The following is a 22,234-nucleotide window of genomic DNA, read 5'->3' on the forward strand; positions in this document are numbered from 1 at the left end:
AACTTTTAACCCCCTTAGGGACTAGAACCCTTGTCCTATTCACCCTGATAGATCTCCATCAGGGTGAATAGGAGCTGACACTGTCCCTGCTGCTCTGTGCTTTGTGCACACAGCAGCATGGAGCTTACCATGGCAGCCAGGGCTTCAGGAGCGTCCTGGCTGCCATAGTAACCGATCGGAGCCCCAGAATTACACTGCTGGGGCTCTGATCGGAGGAGGAGGGGATCCTGTGGCCACTGCCACCAATGATTAATACTGGGTAGGGGGGGGGGGGGGGGGCGCACTGCACCACCAATGTTTTTAATACTGGGGTGGGGGGCGCACTGCGCCACCAATGATTAATACTGGGGGGCTTGGGGGGGGCACACTGCGCCACCAATGATTAATACTGGGGGGCTTGGGGGGGGGGGGGGCGCACTGCACCACCAATGAAGAGAAATCTCTCATTAATTCATATACAGGAGGCGGGAGCTGGCTGCAGAATGACATAGCTGGCTCCCGACCTCTATGAGTGGTAGCTGCGATCCACGGCACCTGAGGGGTTAACTACCGCGGATCGCAGCTACCGCTCATAGAGGTCGGGAGCCGGCTATGTGATCCTGCAACCAGCTCCCGCCTCCTGTTCAATTTGAATAAATGAGAGATTTCTCTTCATTTGTGGCGCAGTGGCCACAGCCCCTCCCCTTCTCTTGTCCTCCTTCCTCTCATTAACTGCAGCAGCACAGGGGGGAGGGAGACACTGCTTCCTTCTTCCCTGTGCTGCTGAGGGAACACGGAGAGTGCTGTCAGCAGCGCGATCTGTGTTCCCCATAAGCTATCGGAATATCAGGAAAATAGATGCCGATACCGATAGCGGTCAAAATCCTGAATATCAGCCGATTAATATCGGTAAATCCGATAATCGGTCGATCCCTAATTTCTCCCCAATGAAAGGGACTAGGGGTTCAGTTATATTACAAGTGAGTCCACACAATGATTACCGGCAGAATTGTAAAGCTTCCCCAACTCGCACTAATGTTTCTGTTATTTGTGTGTACATAGTCCACTGTATTGTGTGAAATACATCTTCACCTGATGCCTGCATGTTACAGCTGACGGGGAGAAACCTATCACAAGCAGGATGTAGGGCAGAGCAGTGTGAAGCTGTATCTCTTAGAGAAAATAGTGGACTCCCAGCACATCACACTCACAGATAGCTGAGAGGCAGTTTAGGTCATGTGAGTTTTAGAACTGTACAAGTAGGAGAGGAGAGTGGAATACCCCTTATCTAACCAAAGGACAATAGTTCCATGCCACTGCTGTCAATCACCTGCTGTTAGGAGGTGCCAGTCAGGTGCTGTGTGATGTGTGTCTACACCCTTTATCTCTGCAAATTTAGGCTGCGTCACAAACCACATCAGAGGGGAAGGGGCCAAGGTGGAGGACAGCCCATGCTTAGTACATGAACTAAAACACAGGACATACCCAAGAACACTATTCTATGATGCACCATAAATACAAAACAAAAAATTGACAGAGTGCTGCTTTAAAAGCTGTCTCCACTAAATATGGAAGTAACAAATGGTTTTGGTTATTCCTCTTCAAATCTCGAGAGGCGTATAAGTTTGGTTGTTCCTTTGGAGTAGTGTAAGATGAGATTTGATTAGAAGACTAGCACTGTGTCAACCTGTTCTTTCATAACGCAAATCCGTAAACATTTTACTGTAATATAAATGTGGTTTTTAGGACTACTGATCAGCCAAACAGAGATAAGATAAGTTACCATGAAGAATAAATAATGAAGTCACATCGTCATGTTATACTCCAGACCTTGAATAAGTGAAATGCCGTTTCAAAAGACCACCATGTAAATTGCACACAGATCCTGTCTCCTAAGGAGAGTTTTTCTAAGATTATGATCATAAAAACACATTACTCTATCTCAATGGCCCTTGGTGCCCTTAAATAGCGTTTTGCCAGCATAAAAATATGGTTTTATCATTACCTTTAATTAAAGCCCCCTGTCTAAAAATTGGTTATTCTGTAAGTGGGATCCAGCAGTTTCGTAATATATGGTAATTGCTAGCTCTAATTGGCAGTTGACCCATAGAATGTCCTTATTAAATCCGCAAAATCGCCCCAAGCTTGAATTGAGTATTTTGCTTCCATGGTTTCCTAATTACCACACTTCCGAAACATCCTGCTCAGCATTGTTTAGTAGGACTTGTTTATATGTACTAGTATGTTCCAAGACTTTACAGTTTATTTAGAGCATAAAAGTACACATTGCCCACAGTTTTACTACGCTACAAAAAACATTTTGATGAGCTGTCATTGTGGTCGCTTTACTATGTACTTTATTTTTCTGGCTTTACAGACGCAAGACTACCGTGAAGGCTTTATGTATTTATGCTGATTATAAGTCGGATGAGAGCTACACACCAAGTAAAATCTCGGTCAGAGTAGGTAACAACTTCCACAACCTACAAGAGATTCGGGTAGGTGTTTTAAGTTGTTAAGTTTATAAACTTTAACTATTTCCAAGTTGACCTCAAGGGGGTTGAATGCTGTCTTGATTGTGTAACTGCTTACAGTGCACGTTGGTTCCCAAAAAGTAATTTTTACAAAATTAAAGGGATACTCCACTAAAAATTTGTCAGAATTCTGTCTCCTAGCCCACAACAAGTTAATTACTCACAGTTATAAAAGTTAAGGGAATGTGCCATCAGAAAATTACCTATTGTTTTAAATAGTATTTTTATGTTTAACATATTTTTTAATAATTTTTGATCATTTCTAATTATTCATGTCAATATCTATATTTAAACAAAAAACATAAAATCCTGCAGTTTTCGCATTGGTTGCTAAGCCTGATAATTGGCGCCACTTCTTGGTTTGTACTGATCGCTTTATTGCAGTTAACTCATTCTAATCCTGCCTGTAACATTATCACCTCTGTGTATAGATAAGACAGGATCCACCATTCACAATAGATGATAGCTTATCTGATCTTTCCTTACACAATGACCTCTGCACAGGTCACAGAACATGCCTAGAAAACTCTCCCATAGAAGTCAATGAGGTCCCCTCCTGTCCATTGTGTCTATCGACCATGGTGCTGCCGTAAAGCAATTTCTTGTTTTAATTCTGTGTAAATGACAAGGCAAGATGGCTGCTCCTATAATAATGTTCAGGAACTAGAATAAAATAAATCTGAAAATCAGAACAGGTTAGGAAAAAAGGATGTGTCGCTATCTGGTTTGGTAACACATTTCCTTTTAAAGGCTATGTACACCTTTTTGGGGCAATTATTTTATGATTGCATTATACTCCTTTTGAGCTAAAAATAATTCTTTTTAATTGGTCTTTATTAAAAATATGGCATCCTTTTTTCTGTTCAGAGCTGACATGCTCTAGTAGCACCCTTTTGGATTTTCTGTCTTTTCCGTCAGACCAGGAGCAGACGGACTCCTTATCTCTGCTCTTTGACCTTCTAAACACTCATAGCTCAGTTCTTATCTTTACTGATAAGAATGTGGCTTAAATAAGTGTTTATGACCTCAGTAGTTTAGAGATGAGGTTTATTAGGCGACCTGCACAAAGTGTGTACTAGTCACACAGTTAGGGAAACAGTTAACCCTTTATGACAGAACAGCTCAATATTTTTAATAAAGGCCAATGGAAAAAAAAATGCAACCATGCAAAAATGCCTCTGAAGCTGTACAGGTTATTCCATCAATAGTCCTAGAGAGCCCCTTTAATCCTTATAGTGATGCATTGCATATGCACTTTTACATCAAGTAGCTGAATAAGTATTGCCATTACAACTACAACATATGAATACCGGAAAGAATCTCCTATCTATACATTAGATGATTTTGAATTGGTCTACAGTGGTCATACAAATGGTGATGTGTAAAGAAAATTCTCACTGACCATAGTGGCTTATTGCTAAACTAAACAGGTTTGCATATTGATGCTTTTATTACATTAAATGTGTCAAATGGGGAAAAATATTGAAAAGAATTTTTTTTTTTTTATTCACCTGCACTTTTTTAAAAGAGTTATGCAATGGATTAAAGGGGTTTAAGAAAATGAAAATACTTAAATATTTCTTTATTATTCATATATTCTCAAATACCTTTCAATAGTTTTAATGGCTCGTTTTGTCTCGGGAGCAATCAACAGGGGAAATAAAATGGCCGCCATCCCATTAGTTCACACAAAACCTGTCCTGATCACACAGGAGGACAAGTTACTTCACAACACTGAGCTAAAGAGCTGCCTCATCCTCCTCTCATGTATAATCATCTCCATTCCCACAGAGATTCACCTGTATTCAGGATCATGATTCCTGACAAGCAGAGCAGAGAGGAGGATGAGGCAGTACTATGGCTCTTTGTGGTGAAGTAACTTGTCCTCCTGTGTGATTAGGAAAAGTTTTGTGTGTACTGATAGGATGGTGGCCATTTTGTTTCCCCTGATGATTGCTCCCTAGACAAAACAAGCCATTATAACTAATGAAAGGTATTTGTGAATATATTTATTATACAATAATTAAGTATTGACATTTTTTTTAATTCCTGGAGAACCCCCTTTAACATTGGTGACCTATCCTCAGTGTAATTACACTAAACCACCTCCACAAGTGAGAAAATGCACAGTTAATTTTGAAGAGGAAGTGGTGCTGATCAGCAGGAGTGCTAGGAGGTTAACCCCGGCCGATCTAATATCGATGACCTATCCTGAGCATAGGTAATCAGTATTAACCCACTACACAACCCCCTAAAGGGGTCGTGCCAAGTTTTCAAGTTATCTCCTCTCCACAGGGTAAGAGATAACTAGCTGATCATGCACCCTGCCGCCCCTTTCATTCTTTGAGGCTGCAGCAAATAGCCAAGCACTGTACGCCGGCAGTCTCATAGCATATAAATGGAGCAGAGGGAATGTGCGGCCTTTCCATCAGAGCGGGAATGGGACCCACATTCTCAAGATCGTTTGGGGTCCCAGTGTTTGAACACCAATTGATCAGTTACTTATAACTTGAAAACTTGGCACAAATCCTTCAAAATCTGTAAACCTCTAGGGTTTGCTAGCAGTATTTCTTTCAATCACTAAATATTTGCAACAGTTTTTGTATTTTGTATCTGCTGTAACATTAGAGCCATCAAGCTTTGCATAAGCCAGCGGTACAAGCAATCTTTAGCTTCTCTCTTCAGCTTGAGGTCACGAACTATTGCCCTTACATTTTCCTGTAAAATGTTTTGATACACCCGCCTTCATTATTCCCTCAGTGACCACAAGGTATCCAGGCCCTGAGGCAGCAAAGCAGCCCCAAACCATGATACTTCCTCCACCATTCCACAGTTGGGATGAGGTTTTGGTTTTGCTATGCAGTGTTGTCTTTTCCTTCATTGTAGATTTGTGCTAAAAAGTTCACATTTGTCTAATCTGTCCAAACAATTCCGTATTTTTCAGGCTATTAGACTCATTTTTACCTCCTCTATCTTATGCTGCCGTCTTCTGGTGCGTCTGATGCAGCTTTAGAAGCAGGAGACTCTAAGCTCTGTGACTGACAGGTCCGGGCAGTGCATTTGTGAGGACACAGCATGTACTGAGCCCTTTGTACATTGCTATCTGCTCATTGAATTGGCCTATCTTACATATTTCTGTAAAGTGTGACCCTTCAGTGTGCAAATAACACACACATTAGTACACACAGCAGAGTAAATGTGTGCAGTCTCTGTCCTGCCAGGACCTTTTGTATCCCCCTCGCCCCCGCCCTCCATGCTGTGCTCAGGACAAATCCATACCAGTAACTCCATACTCCAACTACTCCTAGTGCCTCCTAGTAAGCTCAGACACCAAGGCTGTCCCTAATAGTGGCTGGCATAGTCAGGGGGCACTGTGGTTGGCAATGTGATGAGGCACTGTGGTTGGCATAGTCAGGGAGAATTAGTTGTGGATAGGCAATTTATTTTCAAGTTATCCCCTATCCACAACTAACTGATTGGTGGGGATGAAGTAGAGTAATAAAAGAAGCATAATTTACAGATTGGATGCAATGTCACCGCTCCCGTTTTTCCAGCCGGGCTTTGTTTTACTCGACTGCAGTGGTGATGTCACATCAATAAGTCTTGACCGCTGCAGCCAATCACTAACTTGAGTGGTGTGCTTGTTTAACATACTTTTGTTTGTCATAGTTAGTACTGGATATAAAAGTATACAACATGTTTTTAATCCAAACTACCGTTATTTTTATTGGCTGTATTTTAACTGCTTTTGTGTATTTTTTTTTTTTTCTCCAATTTTTTTTGCACTTTTTTTTTTTTTGTTTTCATTTTTGTTCCATCTTACTCCCACTTCGTTTCAGTCTCCCCATTTCTTCCTAAATTGGATCATAATGCTCGTCTCTGTGTACTTTGTAGGAAGGTGTTAAGTTCAAATATCAAGTGTAATAGTGTTTTTACTGCTCCACTAAGATGACCTCCAACTTGGAAAAAGTCAATATGTCTACAGCTATCTAAACATTGTCCCCTTAGCAGTCAGCCCTCGTCTTGAAGAAACACATTAACCTCTCATATACTGAGCTCCAAGAAGTACTTTATGTTAATGTAGCGGGGGACATCTTCCACGTAATTATGCACTGCTAAAACAAGTACAAACATGGAAAGCTTTGAGAACTAGAGATGGGCGAGAAGTGTTTCCATTTTGCCCTGAAAAGTTTTTTTTTTTTTTTTTTGCGGCACGAGGAAAGTAATAGCCATTCGGTTTACTCATGTCTCACTGGGCTCCACCGAAATAGATTTTCTATGATATTTCTAGCCCACAGGGGATTTATTTTATATGCATTTTCCTTTTAAGATGTAGACTCTTCCTGAGTAGGCAGAATATAAAAATAAATGTTAAAATGGAAGCTGGGTACACACAGCTGTGTGCCCGTCTGTGTGAGTGATGTCTGGCCGGGGACTATTTGTAGTTATAGAGTCTGTGTGTATGTTTAGGTTACTGATAATAACTTTTCTACCTCCCCCTTTTTCCCTGAAAAGCCTGAAATCATTACACAATTATAGAATAAGCGTGCCAGGCACAATGTGCTACAGGTTGCTCCAGAAAGCAGGGAATTATTTCATGTCCCTGCCAGACTGCTCGAGATGCATTACTCAAGTCTATGTAAACAGATCCATGCCTAGCTTCCAGTGCCCTGCGTAGCCAGGAGTTTGCTTTTGCCCTAAAGGATGTTTGTATTCTGGAAACTCTCAGAAGAAAGTTCTTAGCTTCCGTTATATACGGGAGACCCCCCCCCCTCTTGGGCACAGCGTACAGCTTTTACTAGACAGAAAGCACAAGAAGATGAATGAGAAGCCAGAGACCCAAAATTGTATATTATGTTACTCCTTATAGAAGTTTATGAATGAATTGTCATCAGTCTACAATAAAGGTGCTGCTGGGTGTTACTAGGGGGAGTTATTTGTGTGTTATTTGTATGTAAGGGAAGTATGGAGCAGGCTCACGAGCTGCTCCATGCCAGGATTGGCGATAACTCCGATCCTGGTCATTTAACTAATTGGGTGCAGCCACAGTTGAAAGAGGGAGGGGCTCAAAATTGCTGGGTTTCGATCAGTTACTATGGTAGACTTTGGGGTAGGTGAGGACTGCCTTAGGCCTCATGCACACGACCGTTGTGTGCATCCGTGGCCGTTGTGCCGTTTTCCGTTTTTTTTCATGGACCCATTGACTTTCAATGGGTCCGTGGAAAAAATCAGAAAATGCACCGTTTGGCAGCCGCATCCGTGATCCGTGTTTCCTGGCCGTGAAAAAAATATGACCTGTCCTATTTTTTTCACGGACCCATTCAAGTCAATGGGTCCGTGAAAAATCACGGATGCACACAAGATTGTCATCCGTGTCAGTGATCCGTGTCCGTTTTTTCCTATCATTTCTATGGCAAACTTGACTTAGAATTTTTTTTTCATTTTTCATGTCCGTGGATCCTCCAAAAAACAAGGAAGACCCACGGACGAAAAAAACGGTCACGGACCTACGGACCCCGTTTTTGTGGACCTTAAAAAAAAACGGTCGTGTGCATGAGGCCTTAGTAATATGCCTGTTAATAGAATGCCTGTCAAGAATCCCATATACTGCAATAATATTCTATTTCAGACTATGGTACAAGCTATCGGAAGAAAACATATATTTAGGTACCCTTAGGGGACGAAAAATTCCAAATTCAAATCAAGAAAAGTTTAAAAAAATATAAAAAATTCCCCCTGAACGCTGTTTCGTTAAAGTGGCACTAAGCAGAGTTAAGCTTAGTATTTTGATACAGTAATTTTTTCGAGTAAACTAACTGACACGTGAAAGAGGCGAGCCGAAGTAAGTCTCGCAATATTTCCAGAAACTTCGGAAAACGCCTCCTGCAGAGGACATGTTTAACAGTAGCACGGATGTGATATTCTTAATGAAGTTTTTTTAAACAAACAAGCCCTTTACAGCTCTGTAGATGGAAATCTGAAAAAGTTATGGGTGTCAGAATATATTTGTTGTAATTTTTTATTTTTTTTTGACAGTAATAAAGCATAATAAAATTACTGTATATAGAGTTGGTATTGCTGTAATCATACTGACCCACATAATAAGGTCCTTATGTCATTTTCGGAGTTCAGTGAAACAAAACCAAAAAAGACCATGGCAGAATTACCTTTTTTCCGTACGCCTCCCACAACGGCACTTCAGCAGGAGGGAACCCCGCCCCCAGAGACAGGAAACGACGTAGAAAGCAGAAGTATAAATGCCTCCTCCCCATTACCTTCTCCAGTCGTTTCCTGTCCCTTGGGATGAGTGGAAAGCGGGCAGGTTCTCTCCTGCCGAAGTTTCATGCGCCCAGCCTGCGGTAAGTATTCCCTGCTTGGCAGGAGGGCTGTGGCAGAGCGGTGGACGCTGGGGGCGAGATACGGCTCCCTCCGCTTGCTTTCGGCATAAGTCCTTACTTTAGGCAGCCCCGGACGGTGCACCGGCTCAGGAAGTAGCCACTTGCAGGGCCGGAAGGCGCGCGAGATCTCTGGGCCGGGATCTCGCGAGACCCGGTCACGTGACTCCGGCTGGACATGTGACGCGCCGGCAGGTCAGCTGACCAGGAAATTATTCAAATAGCGGCGGGAAACTGGGAAAACGCCGCTCAGTGTCTCCAGCAGAGCAGCAGTGGATCCCTCAGCATGTCTCTGCAGGAGGAGAAGCCTTCTGATGCCCCTAAGGCCCCCAGTCCGGTAAGCCTCCTCCTCTGGAGTGATTTTATTTTACTCTATCACCTGAGGGTTTATCCTGGTGACGGTTGCCCCACTCCTTCCCCTATAATAAAAAGGAGCCCTTGCCCTTTTCTTTGTTTTTTTCAGAATAGAGAATCTGGAAGGAGTGGGGAATCTGCACAGAAGAAAAAATGAGCAATTATCAATCTAAAGGGCCTCAACAAATACATAAGATACAAAAGGTTCAGGATGGAGACAGTAAAATCTACAGTGAACCTTTTAACCCAGGGCTGCTCCATGGTAACGCTCGACCTGGCGGACGCATATTACCATGTTCCGATTCATCAGAAACATCAAAAATATCTAAGTTTCACCATTTTTCAAGGGGAGCGTCTTCTCCATCTTCAGTTTCAGGTGCTACCCTTTGGCCTGGCCTCTGCACCCAGAGTGTTCACAAAGATCATTGCAGAAATTTCAGCCTTTTTTCACCAGAAGGGGATAAGCTTCATACCCTATTTGGACGATTTTCTCATTACAGCAGCCTCCCCGACTCAACTGCAGCTACAGGTGAAGTTCGTCCTAGAGACCTTAACGTCGCTTGGTTGGAAACTAAATCTAGAAAAGTCAAATCTATCACCCAGCCAAAAGATGATCTTTTTGGGTATTCTTCTGGATTCCACCCAAATGACCTCTTTTCTTCTAGAACAAAAAGTCCGGGACATCAGGTTAAGAATTTCTGTCTTTTCAAGCCAGACGAAAGTCACGTTCCGGAGGATTATGAAGATTCTGGGACTCATGACATCAACGATTCCTGCGGTGAGATGGGCCCAGGCTCACGGGAGACCTCTTCAGGAATTCCTACTAAAAAAGTGGAACAAAAGCGTCTTCTCCCTAGAAAAAAGAGTTACCCTACCTCCAAGGGTCAGACTCTCCTTGCAGTGGTGGCTGAACGAGAGAAACCTAGTCAAGGGGGTCCCTTGGAGACTCTTCAATCAAACTGTAGTAACAACAGACGCAAGCGGGGGAGGCTGGGGAGACCATTGTCAGGGTCAGTTATTGCAGGGATCCTGGGACGCAGAGACCCTTCCCCTTTCTTCAAACGCCAAAGAACTTCTGACTGTATTTCTGGCCCTAAAAGCCCTGGCTCCAATCATCCGCGGACAAAATGTAAAAGTCCTCTCCGACAACTCCACCACAGTGGTATATCTCAACAAGCAGGGGGGCACAAGAAGCAGTTCCCTTTGTCGGATAGCATCTCGGATCTTTTCTTGGGCAGAGGCAAACATTCAGTCCATAACCGCGGTCCATCTAAAGGGGGGCGAGAACACACTAGCGGACTTCCTGAGCAGGAAGAGAATTTGGCCAGGGGAATGGAGCCTCAAAAGAGCAGTGTTCCAGAACATCTGCAGCAGATGGGGAGTCCCAAGAATAGACCTCTTTGCTTCCCAGAAGAACAAATAGATGGACCTTTTCTATTCCCTTTCGGCGAGGGACCATCCGGTGAGAGTGGATGCCTTAGCGGGTCCATGGCCTTTGGGTCTGCTATATGCGTTCCCTCCTTTCCAGCTTATACCAAAGGTTCTGGCAAAGATAATAGAGGAACGAGCCCATGTCATCCTAGTGGCTCCATACTGGCCCAAAAGGCCTTGGTTCTCCCTCCTTCTGAACCTCTCCAAGGGGGACTTCTGGACCCTTCCTCTGTCTCCAGACCTTCTCCATCAGGGCCCAGCCTGGCATCCTGCAATCAGCCAACTAAAATTGACAGCTTGGAATTTGAGCGCTCCATTTTGAAGTCCAAGGGCTTCTCGGATGCAGTGATTTCCACATTGCTCTCTAGCAGAAAACAAGTAACTTCCAACATCTACTGGAGAACTTGGAAAGCCTTCCTTTCTTTTGCCAAGGAATCCTGGAATCCCACTTTTCCCCCAGATATGAGGGTAATCCTGGACTTCCTTCAGAAAGGGCTGGGAAAAGGTCTTCGTGTCAGTACTATTAAAGTCCAAATTTCAGCCCTTAGTGCCTTCCTGGATATGAGACTAGCGGATTTGGATGTGGTCAAGAGGTTCATAAAGGGAGCCAGCAGACTTCACCCAGTTATTAGATCCACGGTTCCGCCTTGGGACCTTAATTTGGTCCTTTCTGTCCTTATGGACCATCCCTTTGAACCTCTTGAGTCAATCCCCCTCAGGTTGCTATCCTTTAAATCCGCTTTTCTCATAGCTATCACTTCAGTCAGAAGGGTGGGGGAGATCCACGCTCTATCATGCAGGCCTCCATATCTAACCATCCTTGATGATAGGATTGTACTGAGACATGAGCCCTCCTTCTTACCGAAAGTTTTTTCTAAATTCCACTGCCAACAAGAGATCTCCTTACCTTCCTTCTGCGCAGGGGCTAAGTCTTCAAGGGAAAGACGCTTTCACCATCTAGATGTACGTAGATGTATTCTTGGCTACCTGGAAGCCACCAAAGGACTACGAAAATCCGACCGTCTTCTGGTCCAGTATGCAGGCCAAAATAGGGGGCAGGCAGCTTCAAAAATTACTATAGCCCGTTGGATAAGAATGACCATTGCAATGGCCTATACAGTTAAGGGTCTTACTCCTCCAGGGGGCCTTAAAGCCCATTCAACCAGAGCAATCTCCACCTCCTGGGCAGAATCTGCCTCAGCCTCCTTGTCACAGATCTGCCAGGCCGCTTCGTGGGCTGGTCCTTCCACCTTTTTTAACCATTATAGGTTGGACGTTCAGTCCAACTCGGATTTGTCGTTTGGACGTAAAGTCCTGTCTGCGGCAGTCCCCCCCCCCCTAATAGATTCCTTTGTTATTCCTCCTGCTGAAGTGCCGTTGTGGGAGGCGTACGGAAAAGATGATAATTACTCTTACCGGTAATTGGATTTTCCGTATAGCCTCCACAACGGCACTGGGTTTTTCCCACCCATTAATTTCTTACATACTTTGTCTATTATAACTTGATTTATATCTCCCTACAAATAAAAGGTTACTTCTTCAGCATCATCCTGGTTCCTTTGGTATTTACTGGAGAAGGTAATGGGGAGGAGGCATTTATACTTCTGCTTTCTACGTCGTTTCCTGTCCCTGGGGGCGGGGTTCCCTCCTGCTGAAGTGCCGTTGTGGAGGCTATACGGAAAATCCAATTACCGGTAAGAGTAATTATCATCTTTTTCAATTTCACCCCACAAAGATTTTATTTTATTTTTTTATGTTTTGCAAGACAACATTTGGTAAATTGTGCCAATATAGTACATCTCTGCAGTGACATAGAGTTCAATCCTCTGTGACATCTGAGGCCTGTACTTGGACCCAGCCACTTCCTGGTCTTGTGGGAACCAGAAGCGGCCAGGGATGGAGAAGCATTGCAACCAAGGACAGGTGATTTATTTATTTTTATGTTCAGGGGCACAGGTCCATAACATAGGGGTTTTCTGTTCAAGGGCCGGACAACCCCTTCAAAAATCATATTCGTAATATTCCTCTTGTCCGTTCTTAATACTTAAATTTAAAACAAATAAAGGTTTGCCAAGTCCTATTGAGTGTCCTCCTTCCTAGCTAAAGATGAGCTGATAGGTTCATAGACTTCCTATCTTCAGCTGGTGAGGAGAGACAGAGCTTGGCTGAGTGTTTCTGCCTCTGCATTTTAGTGATCGGTGGGGTATCGGCACCCAGGCCTCCACCTATCAAAATAGGACAAAAAGTATTTTGAATGGCCGTTATACTTTTAAGGGGAAAATGGTAAGCCTCCGACACTCGTGGGCTGTGTGTGGCTTCCACTAGATGTCAGACTTGTATTGGTTTGCAGGACACAAGTGAAGGCTTTTGTAGTGTTGTGGTATTTCTCTCTAATGCATTTATGAAGGAGGTGAGTTTTCAGATACCGAGTATATGTGGTAATATTTCTGCTGACGCGTGATGTTAATTACATCCTTGCTGTGTACTCCCTGATTTATAGACAGTCATTTTATATTTTTCTGTGTAAAAGTCCAGATATCAAAATATTTTACGTCATTGTATTACCGTATGCTTTATTTTATTTTATAGCAGTCTAATCTGTGGTTTTCCAGAATGAAGCAATTCTGTAATGTTTTTCTTAAATTTCTCACATCCTTTAATGGTTTGTAACGTTTATGTTCAGTTTTGACATGTGTATTGTTAAAGAGGTTCTCCAGGTAAGCCAAAAGTTGTTTGACTGTTTTACTGGATGTGCTTATACTTTGTAACATCAGTCCGTCCTAGTAGATTGAGCGGAGGCTTGCTGTAGATGCTGTTGGGTTTGTTTATATGCAACAGGTCCATGCTCCATTTATGGAGCACTTCACAACATATCCCTGCTTCCATTCTCACCTCAAAAACTCTGCCATAATCTATATTCTGGATATGTTTAATTGAGTACCTTATTTGCTCTCCATGCCAAGTCTCTTTGAGCAGGCTGGCATCGTTATGCCACTCCTACTGTAATAATGCCAGCTCGTGCTGCTGCTGTTTTTTGCAGGTATCTAGGAAACGATAGATATAGAACGATATAGAGGAAATGGGGAAGAGGTGACATCTGGGAAGGGAGTATTTGCTCAATGAGTATATAGGAGATTAGTATGTTTTGTATGATGGATACATTTTGAGGTAAGGACTTAAAGAGGTTGTCTCATTATAAATAATCGGGGCATATCGCTAGGATATGCCACCATTGTCTTATAGGTGCAGGTCCCGCACCTATATCGAGAACGGAGCCCCACAAGGTAGTGGCTGGAGGACTCCGGTCCAGCTACCACCAAGCCAACTCCCCATAGAAGCCATATAAGCCCATTAATTTCTATGTGGCTGACGGAAATAGCCGAGCCAGGGCTCTGCTATTTTCGCCGGCCCCATAGAAAATGAATGGTGGGCGGCTGCTTATGCGCAGTGCGCCCTCCTCCAGGCTCCATTCTTGATATAGGTGCAGGTCCCAGCAGTGGGACCCGCACCTATAAGACAACGGGGGCATATCCTAGCTATATGCCCCCATTGTCCATGATGAGACAACCCCTTTAAGTTCTTCCAGCACTTAACCAATTAAAGTAGGACTGGGCTATTAATCGAATTAAAGGGATTATCTGACCATTTGGTAATTTTTCCATCTGATTGGTAGGGATTTAACACCAGGATCTTTGCCAATCAGCAGTTTGAGAAACTATGGAGACTGCGTGTTGGACCACAACCAATGATGGGATAGGTCTTGCGTAGTTGCGTTACAAATAGTCAGATAACCCCTTTAATTTAGTTTAGTTCACCCTTTTAAAGCCCCACAATGTTCTTTGAAAAATGTATTTTTCTTTGTCCAGAGCGCTGAATCAGCTCTACATTGCAGCCGCAGCGGCGAGCAGTGTGATTACAACTATGGGATCCCCATTCACTTCAGTGGGACGGCTCCTGTCTGTTCAAGGGAATATGCCAGAGCCATCCCATAGAAGTGAGTGGGGTACTTTCACACTAGCGTTATTCTTTCAGCCTTTAGTTCCGTTCTGGGGGCTCAATACCGGAAAAGAACTGATCAGTTTTATCCTAATGCATTCTGAATGGAGAGCAATCTGTTCAGGATGCATCAGGATGTATTCAGTTCAGTCTTTTTAGGACGGAGAGAATACTGCAGCATGCTGTGGTTTTATCTCTGTCCCAAATTCTGGAACACATGCCGGAATGCCGGATCTGGCATTTTTTCCCATTGAAATGCATTAATACCGGATCTGGCCCCGAGTGTTCTGGCAAAACGGATCCGGCATTGCGGTCTGCGCATGCTCAGACCGCAAAAAATTTAAAAAAAAGAAATGCCGGATCAGTTTTTCCGGTAGACACCGGAAAGATTGATCCGGCATTTCAATGCATTTATCGTACGGATCAGGATCCTGATCAGTCTGACAAATGCCATCAGTTTGCATACATTTTGACGGATCCGGCAGGCAGTTTCGGCAACGAAACTGCCTGCTGGAATTCTCTGCCCCAAGTGTGAAAGTACCCTAACTTCTGCTGGCTGCTGCAGTTGCGACAGCGAGCAGGTAAACGGAGAAGGCAGCATTGCGTTCTTTTCAGACAGCTGATTGGCAGGGGTGCTGGAAGTTGGCCCCCCGCTGATCTGTTATTGGTGATAAATAGGTGATAAATAGAAAAAGCAAACGAACCCCTTTAAGATTTCCATTCACTGGAACTAGAGAGCCTAGACCAGGCATCCTCAAACTGCGTCCCTCCAGCTGTTGTAAAACTGCAACTCCCACAATGCCCTGCTGTAGGCTGATACCTGTAGGCTGTTCGGTCATGCTGGAAGTTGTAGTTTTGCAACAGCTGGAGGGCCGCAGTTTGAGGATGCCTGACCTAGACCAAGCCTTGAAAAACAACTGGCACATGCAGTGGGGAAAGTAATATTCTCCTGGAATTCACCAATCCCAGACTCTTCCATCAGACTGTCAGATTGAGAAGTGTGGTTTCTCATTTCCAGGGGCAGGGTGTAATAGCAGCCGGAACATAGCAGAAGGCCCCTATCTGCCATGATAACTACTCTGCATCCTGCTTTTGGCATTCACACTGTCGCTATTGACCCTGACGTCTGAGGGGTTAAACTTCCAGGATGAGAGTTATCGCCAATCCCAGCATTGTGTATCGATATAATTTTATTAGAACCTATAAGCGGAGAATGAATCCAGGCATTCTGTATGTATAATACAGCTCCTTAGCCCACGCCATCACTGTGCTGTGCTATTACGTCGCTAAGCACTGGAAACAGCTTGCAAAGTACCCCCACCAAAAGAAGTTACAGCAAAGTTCCCTCAAGGTCATGATCCTACTTACCCTCTGCTGACAATGAGGTATGTACTACAGGTTGACAACCAAGGCTCTAGGTGAAGTTGTGTGGAATATTATTATTATTATTTTTTTTACCACAGATTATAGAACATGTATTACCCAGGCAAATAGGCATCCATTTTAATGTTATGTTTGAGGAAATGTATTTGTTTTGTGGGTTAGACTACAGGATGTGGGATCAAAGTGGAGTTGTGATGGAGAATAGTAATGATGTGAAGCAGTTTAGACGAGGAGTAGAAGATCTCGAGCATGGCACATGCTGGTATGCTGACATTACACCCTTGCCATGTAAACCTTGACACTTGCTACAACTTCCTCATGAGGGCATGTAGTTCTTATATAGTGAATGGAAAGAGTGGTATTCTGATTTCATCAAATAAATGTTATCGTTTGTGTGATGAGAATTTTCAAGTATATTTTCTGTATTTCTGTAGTTTTCGCACTATAAGATGCACCTGACCATAAAACGCACTTAAGGTTTATACCATAAAAAATAAGAGGAAAAAAATGGTTCTACTTATTAAACCTTCCCTGTTGCTTTATTGAAGTGGAGGGAATTAGTGTCACTAATTTTGGTTGCCTAGAACAGTCGGGGTTAATGTTGTACAGTTTGGTCCTGTTAACCTTAGTTAGTCATCTTCTGGCAAATGAAACAAACAGCATTGGGGTATTTGTTAACCTCATTATATTTACCGTCAAATGTCTCCTCTCATGTGAAAGGACCTTAAGCTACTTTAAGTCAGACTGTATTTCCATGTTGCTTTAGGTAGGGAGGGAAGGTAGTGTGTAGGAGCACACACCTCACTGATCAGGCAGAGCACTATATGAGTGCTCTGCCAGATCATTAAAGGCACTCTGTTCACCATATTTGCATAGTTGATCCGAGGCTCCGTATCCAAGTTATACTTTTTCCTAACATGCAGATTAGGTGTTGTGTGCACCGTAGAGCCTCTTATGCAAATTAGGCTTTTGGTGCAAAAAGGGCATCACTGTTGTCCTCATGGAACCCAAGCTCCACTCCTTTCTGTGACCAACCTCTCCCTCGCTACTTTGACAGTGTCAAGGCAGCAAGGGAGAAACTGGAAACAGAAAGGAGCAGCGCTTCCTCCATGCACCATATACCTAATTTGCTTGTCCTGACTCGAGAAAGGAGTCTTGGATCTACAGGTGATTAATCAGGTGAACCACAAATGTGTCTGTGCAAATAGTTGGATAGGATGTCACAGCTGACACATTCCCTTTAATGACCCGGAAGAGCTCATATTTACCCAATCACAAATAGAGCTGTGGTCCTGCACATTAACCCTCTCTCCCTCTCCAACACAGATCCTGAAGCAACATGAAAGTATGTAAAAAGTTCAACTGTAAAAGAGCCTGTTGAATGATGATGTGAGCACTGGACGTATTGAAAACCATGAGACATTCATACAATATATAAGAATGTTACAATGTTTCATTACACAATAGGATACATGTTTATTGAACCCCTTTAGGACAGTCTTATTTCACCTCAAAGGGTTTCTACCACATCAGTTTGACCAAATTAGCTTTCAGACACTAGCGATCTGCTAGTGTCTGATCTCCATAACCATGCAATTCTTAGACCTTTGTGTGGAGCCGTTTCATTAAAAAACTAACTTTTATTCCTATGCAAATGAGCTTCTAGGTGCTATGGGGGCGTCTTTTCAGCACCTAGAGGCTTGGTCTACTCACACTGTATGCCCACCCATCTCGTCTTGAATGCCTGCCTCCATCACAGCCATCGGACAAATTCACGCGCCTGCGCCGTTCACTTCTGTCTTCGGCACAGGCGCAGTGAGTGAAGGCCGCTCTCCTGATGCCGGCTTCCTCACTGTGACGTAGTCGGCGCAGGCACCGTGAGGAATCCGGCACCAGGAGCGTATCATTTACTCACTGCGCCTGCGCCGATGACAAAATTTAACGGCGCAGGCGCGAGAATTCGTCCGATGGCTGTGATGGAGGCAGGCATTCAAGACGAGATGGGCGGGCATACAGTGTGAGTAGACCGAGCCTCTAGGTGCTGAAAAGACGCCCCCATAGCACCTAGAGGCTCATTTGCATAGGAATCAAAGTTAGTTTTTTAATGAAACGGCTCCACACAAAGGTCTAAGAATTGCATGGTTATGGAGATCAGACACTAGCAGATCGCTAGTGTCTGAAAGCTAATTTGGTCAAACTGAAGTGGTAGAAACCCTTTAAGACATTTTTTGCAAATCTGACCAGTGTCACTTTAAGTGGTGATAACTTTAAAACGCTTTGACTTATCCAGGCCATTCTGAGATTGTTTTTACGTCACATATTGTACTTCATGACACTGGTAAAATGAAGTAAAAAATAATAATTTTTATTTATAAAAAAAATGCTAAATTTACTCAACATTTGTAAAAAATAGCAAATTTCCAAGTTTCAATTTCTCTACTTCTATAATACATATTTCACAGATGTATAATACATAGTAATACCTCCAAAGATAGTCATTACTTTACATTCCCCATATGTCTACTTCATGTTTGGATCATTTTGGGAATGATATTTTATTTTTTGGGGATGTTACAAGGCTTAGAAGTTTAGAAGCAAATCTTAAAATTTTTCAGAAATTTGCAGAAACCCAATTTTTAGGGACCAGTTCAGGTCTGAAGTCACTTTGCGAGGCTTACATAATAGAAACCACCCAAAAATTACCCCATTCTAGAAACTACACCCCTCAAGGTATTCAAAACTGATTTTACTAACTTTGTTAACTTTTTAAGTGTTCCAAAAGAATTAATGGAAAATAGATATACAATTTAAAAATTGCACTTTTTGGGCAAATTTTTTATTTTAATATTTTTTTTACTTTTACAAAGCAAGGGTTGACAGCTAAACAAAACTCAATATTTATTGCCTGAATTCTGTAGTTTAGAAACATATGTGGTCGGAAACTGCTGTACGGGCACACGGTAGGGCAGAAGGAAAGGAATGCCATACGGTTTTTGGAAGGCAGATTTTGCTGGACTGTTTTTTTTGACACCATGTCCCATTTGAAGCCCCCTGATGCACCCCTAGAGTAGAAAATCCATAAAAGTGACCCTATCTAAGAAACTATACCCCTCAAGGTATTCAAAACTGATTTTACAAACGTCGTTAACCCTTTAGGTGTTCTACAAGAGTTATTGGCATATGGAGATAACATTTCAGAATAAAAATTTTCCATTTTAATCAATTTTTTCCAGTAACAAAGCATGGGTTAACAGCAGGGCTGTGGAGTCGGTAGATAAATGCTCCGACTCCTCAGTTTTTTGTACTTCTGACTCCTCCTCCTCTGTATTTAATATGCGAATGTATTTTATACATTCCTTGAAGGAAAGAAAGAAGTTCTTCTAAGCTCTTCTAGCACAGAGAGGTAGTTGGGTAGAAGCTGCTGCCTTCTCCTTTGTGTGCTGATCTTCTGCTGAAGATAGGGCAGTGGGAGGATCCAGGAAGGGACATTTATTTTAAAACATGATTTCCCTAGAAGAATCCCATAGTCATGTTTAAAGTTTAAGATAACATTCTGAGTTTACACGTTTTATAGCCTTAGCTGAATGACAGCAGTTTTTCCAATGGTTTACAGCTTCAGTCTTGAACTATTGACCCTCCATTCCCTTCACTTATACAAGTGTCTCTAGTCCTGCAAAACACATATTTACTTAATCCCTTATCAGTGAGAGGCTAGGTAAACCATTGTGTTGTGTTCCCTGTAACATCAGAACACAACACAATGGAAAGTATATGTATTGCCACTCCTAATTGTGCATTGCGTGCCATATAGTGAAGCATATGAAAAGAATGCTTCTTCACATCACTGAACGCGTTTGTTTTGCGGTTACGTGAGGCACTGCATGCATTGGCCTTTATTCTTACAGTAGAGAAGTCATTAATTATAACTGTTTATGAATTCGGACATTTAAACTTGCTTCTTTTTATTTTTTTTATTCCAATTTAAATTTAGTAGGAGTCGGAGTCGGTTCATTTTTTGCCAACTCCGACTCCAGGTACCCAAAATTGACTCTGACTCCGACTCCACAGCCCTGGTTAACAGCCAAACAAAACTCAATATTTATGGCCCTGATTCTGTAGTTTACAGAAATACCCCATATGTGGTCGTAAACTGCTGTACGGGCACACGGCAGGGCTCAGAATGAAAGGAATGCCATACGGTTTTTGGAAGGCAGATTTTGCTGGACTGTTTTTTTTTGACACCATGTCCCATTTGAAGCCCCCCTGATGCACCCCTAGAATAGAAAAAAAAAGGGACCCCATTTTAGAAACTACAGGATAAGGTGGCAGTATTATTGGTACTAGTTTAGGGTACATATGATTTTTGGTTGCTCTATATTACACTTTTTGTGAAGCAAGGGAACAAGAAATTTTTGCAGTTTTTTTATTTTTTGTTATTTACAACATTCATCTGACAGGTAAGATCATGTGATATTTTAATAGACCAGGTTGTCACGGATGCGGCGATACCTAATATGTATACTTTTTTATTTATTTATGTAAGTATTACACAATGATTTATTTTTTTTTAAACAAAAATAATCATGTTTTAGTGTTTCAATAGTCTGAGAGCCATCATTTTTTCAGCTTTTGGACAATTACCTTGGGTAGGGTATGATTTTTGCGGGATGAGATGACTGTTTTATTGGCACTATTTTGGGGTGCGTGTGACTTTTTGATCGCTTGCGATTACACTTTTTGTGATGTAAGGTGACAAAAAATGGTTTATTTAGCACAGTTTTTATTAAAAAAATTTACGGTGTTCATCTGAGGGGTTAGGTCATGTGATTTTTTTATAGAGCCAGTCGATACGGACGCGGCGATACCTAATATGTATACTTTTTTTTTTTATTTATGTAAGTTTTACACAAAAACAGCTTTAAAAAAAAATAAAAATAATTATGTTTTAGTATCTCCATATTCTGAGCCATAGTTTTATTATTTTTGGGGTGATTGTCTCAGGTAGGGGCTCATTTTTTGCGGGATGAGGTGACTGTTAGATTGGTACTATTTTGGTGGGCAAAAGCCTTTTTGATCACTTTTTGTGATGTAAGGTGACAAAAAAAATGGTTTATTTAGCACAGTTTTTATTTTTTACGGTGTTCATCTGAGGGGTTAGGTCATGTGATATGTTTATAAAGCCGGTCGATACGGACGCGGCGATACCTAATATGTATCCTCCCCCCCCTCCCCCCCTCTATTTCTTACCAATTTTTTTTTTTTTTTACTTTATTTGGGGAAAATGCCGTTTTTGTTTATTTTTACATGAAACTTTTATTTTTTGGGGGGGGGGGGGGAAACTTTATTTTTTCAATTTTTTTTTTTTTGTCCTACTTTGGGACTTGAACTTTTGGGGGTCTAATCCCTTTACAATGCATTCCAATACTTCTGTATTGGAATGCATTGGCTGTATGAGTAATACAGTGAGTATTACTCATACAGCTTCCGGCCTGTGAGATCCAGGGGGCTGGATCTCACAGGCTCGTCACCGGAAGGCAGCGTGATGCCTTCCTTAGGCATCGCGCTGCCTTCCATGCCATCGGTCCCCCCTACAGCCGCATGGGGACCCGATGCCGCCGCCGCAACCGCAGGTAAAAGCCGCAAACTGCAGGTCTGAATTGAAGGCCGACACGGGGGGGGGGGGGGGGGGCCATTTAGCCAATGATTTGAGCAGGCACCTTGTTCCGATCACCACCCGCCGGGCGGCGGTGATCGGAAATACACATGCCGTACCGGTACGTCATGTGTCCTGAAGAGGTTAAGGGAGGACCTTTCACCGTTTTTTATTTATTTATTTTTTTGTTAAACTAAGTACCTTTACAAGCGGTACCTTTCAAAAATGAAAGGTAGTATCTGATTGGTTGCCTTGGGCAACTAAGCCTGTTCTACTTTAAACCAGTTTGATAAATGACCCTATAAGTTTAACAAAAAAAAAAAAAAACATTAAATGTCCTCTTTATTTGATTCTTTTTATGATCATGGGAGCAACCATCTTGCCTCACTTAGGGTACTTTCACACTAGCGTTTTCTTTTCCGGCATAGAGTTCCGTCACAGTGTCTCTTTACCGGAAAAGAACTGATCAGGCATATCCCCATGCATTCTGAATGGAGTGTGTAACGGAC

General features: G+C 42.6%; 1 protein-coding gene across 7 annotated transcripts in view; it reads left to right on the forward strand.

The window, feature by feature from the left end:
- The window catches only part of ANAPC10 (anaphase promoting complex subunit 10), an 86,235-nt gene that overhangs the window by 25,792 nt on the left and 38,209 nt on the right, over window positions 1–22,234 (forward strand). For all 7 annotated transcript variants that reach the window (XM_044301497.1, XM_044301261.1, XM_044301420.1 and 4 more), the window contains one exon: window positions 2,357–2,477. In XM_044301497.1, coding sequence (XP_044157432.1) covers window positions 2,357–2,477 — 121 coding nt within the window. The remainder of the gene's footprint in view (window positions 1–2,356; window positions 2,478–22,234) is intronic.

This window comes from Bufo gargarizans, chromosome 1 (assembly GCF_014858855.1).
Source record: "Bufo gargarizans isolate SCDJY-AF-19 chromosome 1, ASM1485885v1, whole genome shotgun sequence".
Lineage (NCBI taxonomy): Eukaryota > Metazoa > Chordata > Amphibia > Anura > Bufonidae > Bufo > Bufo gargarizans.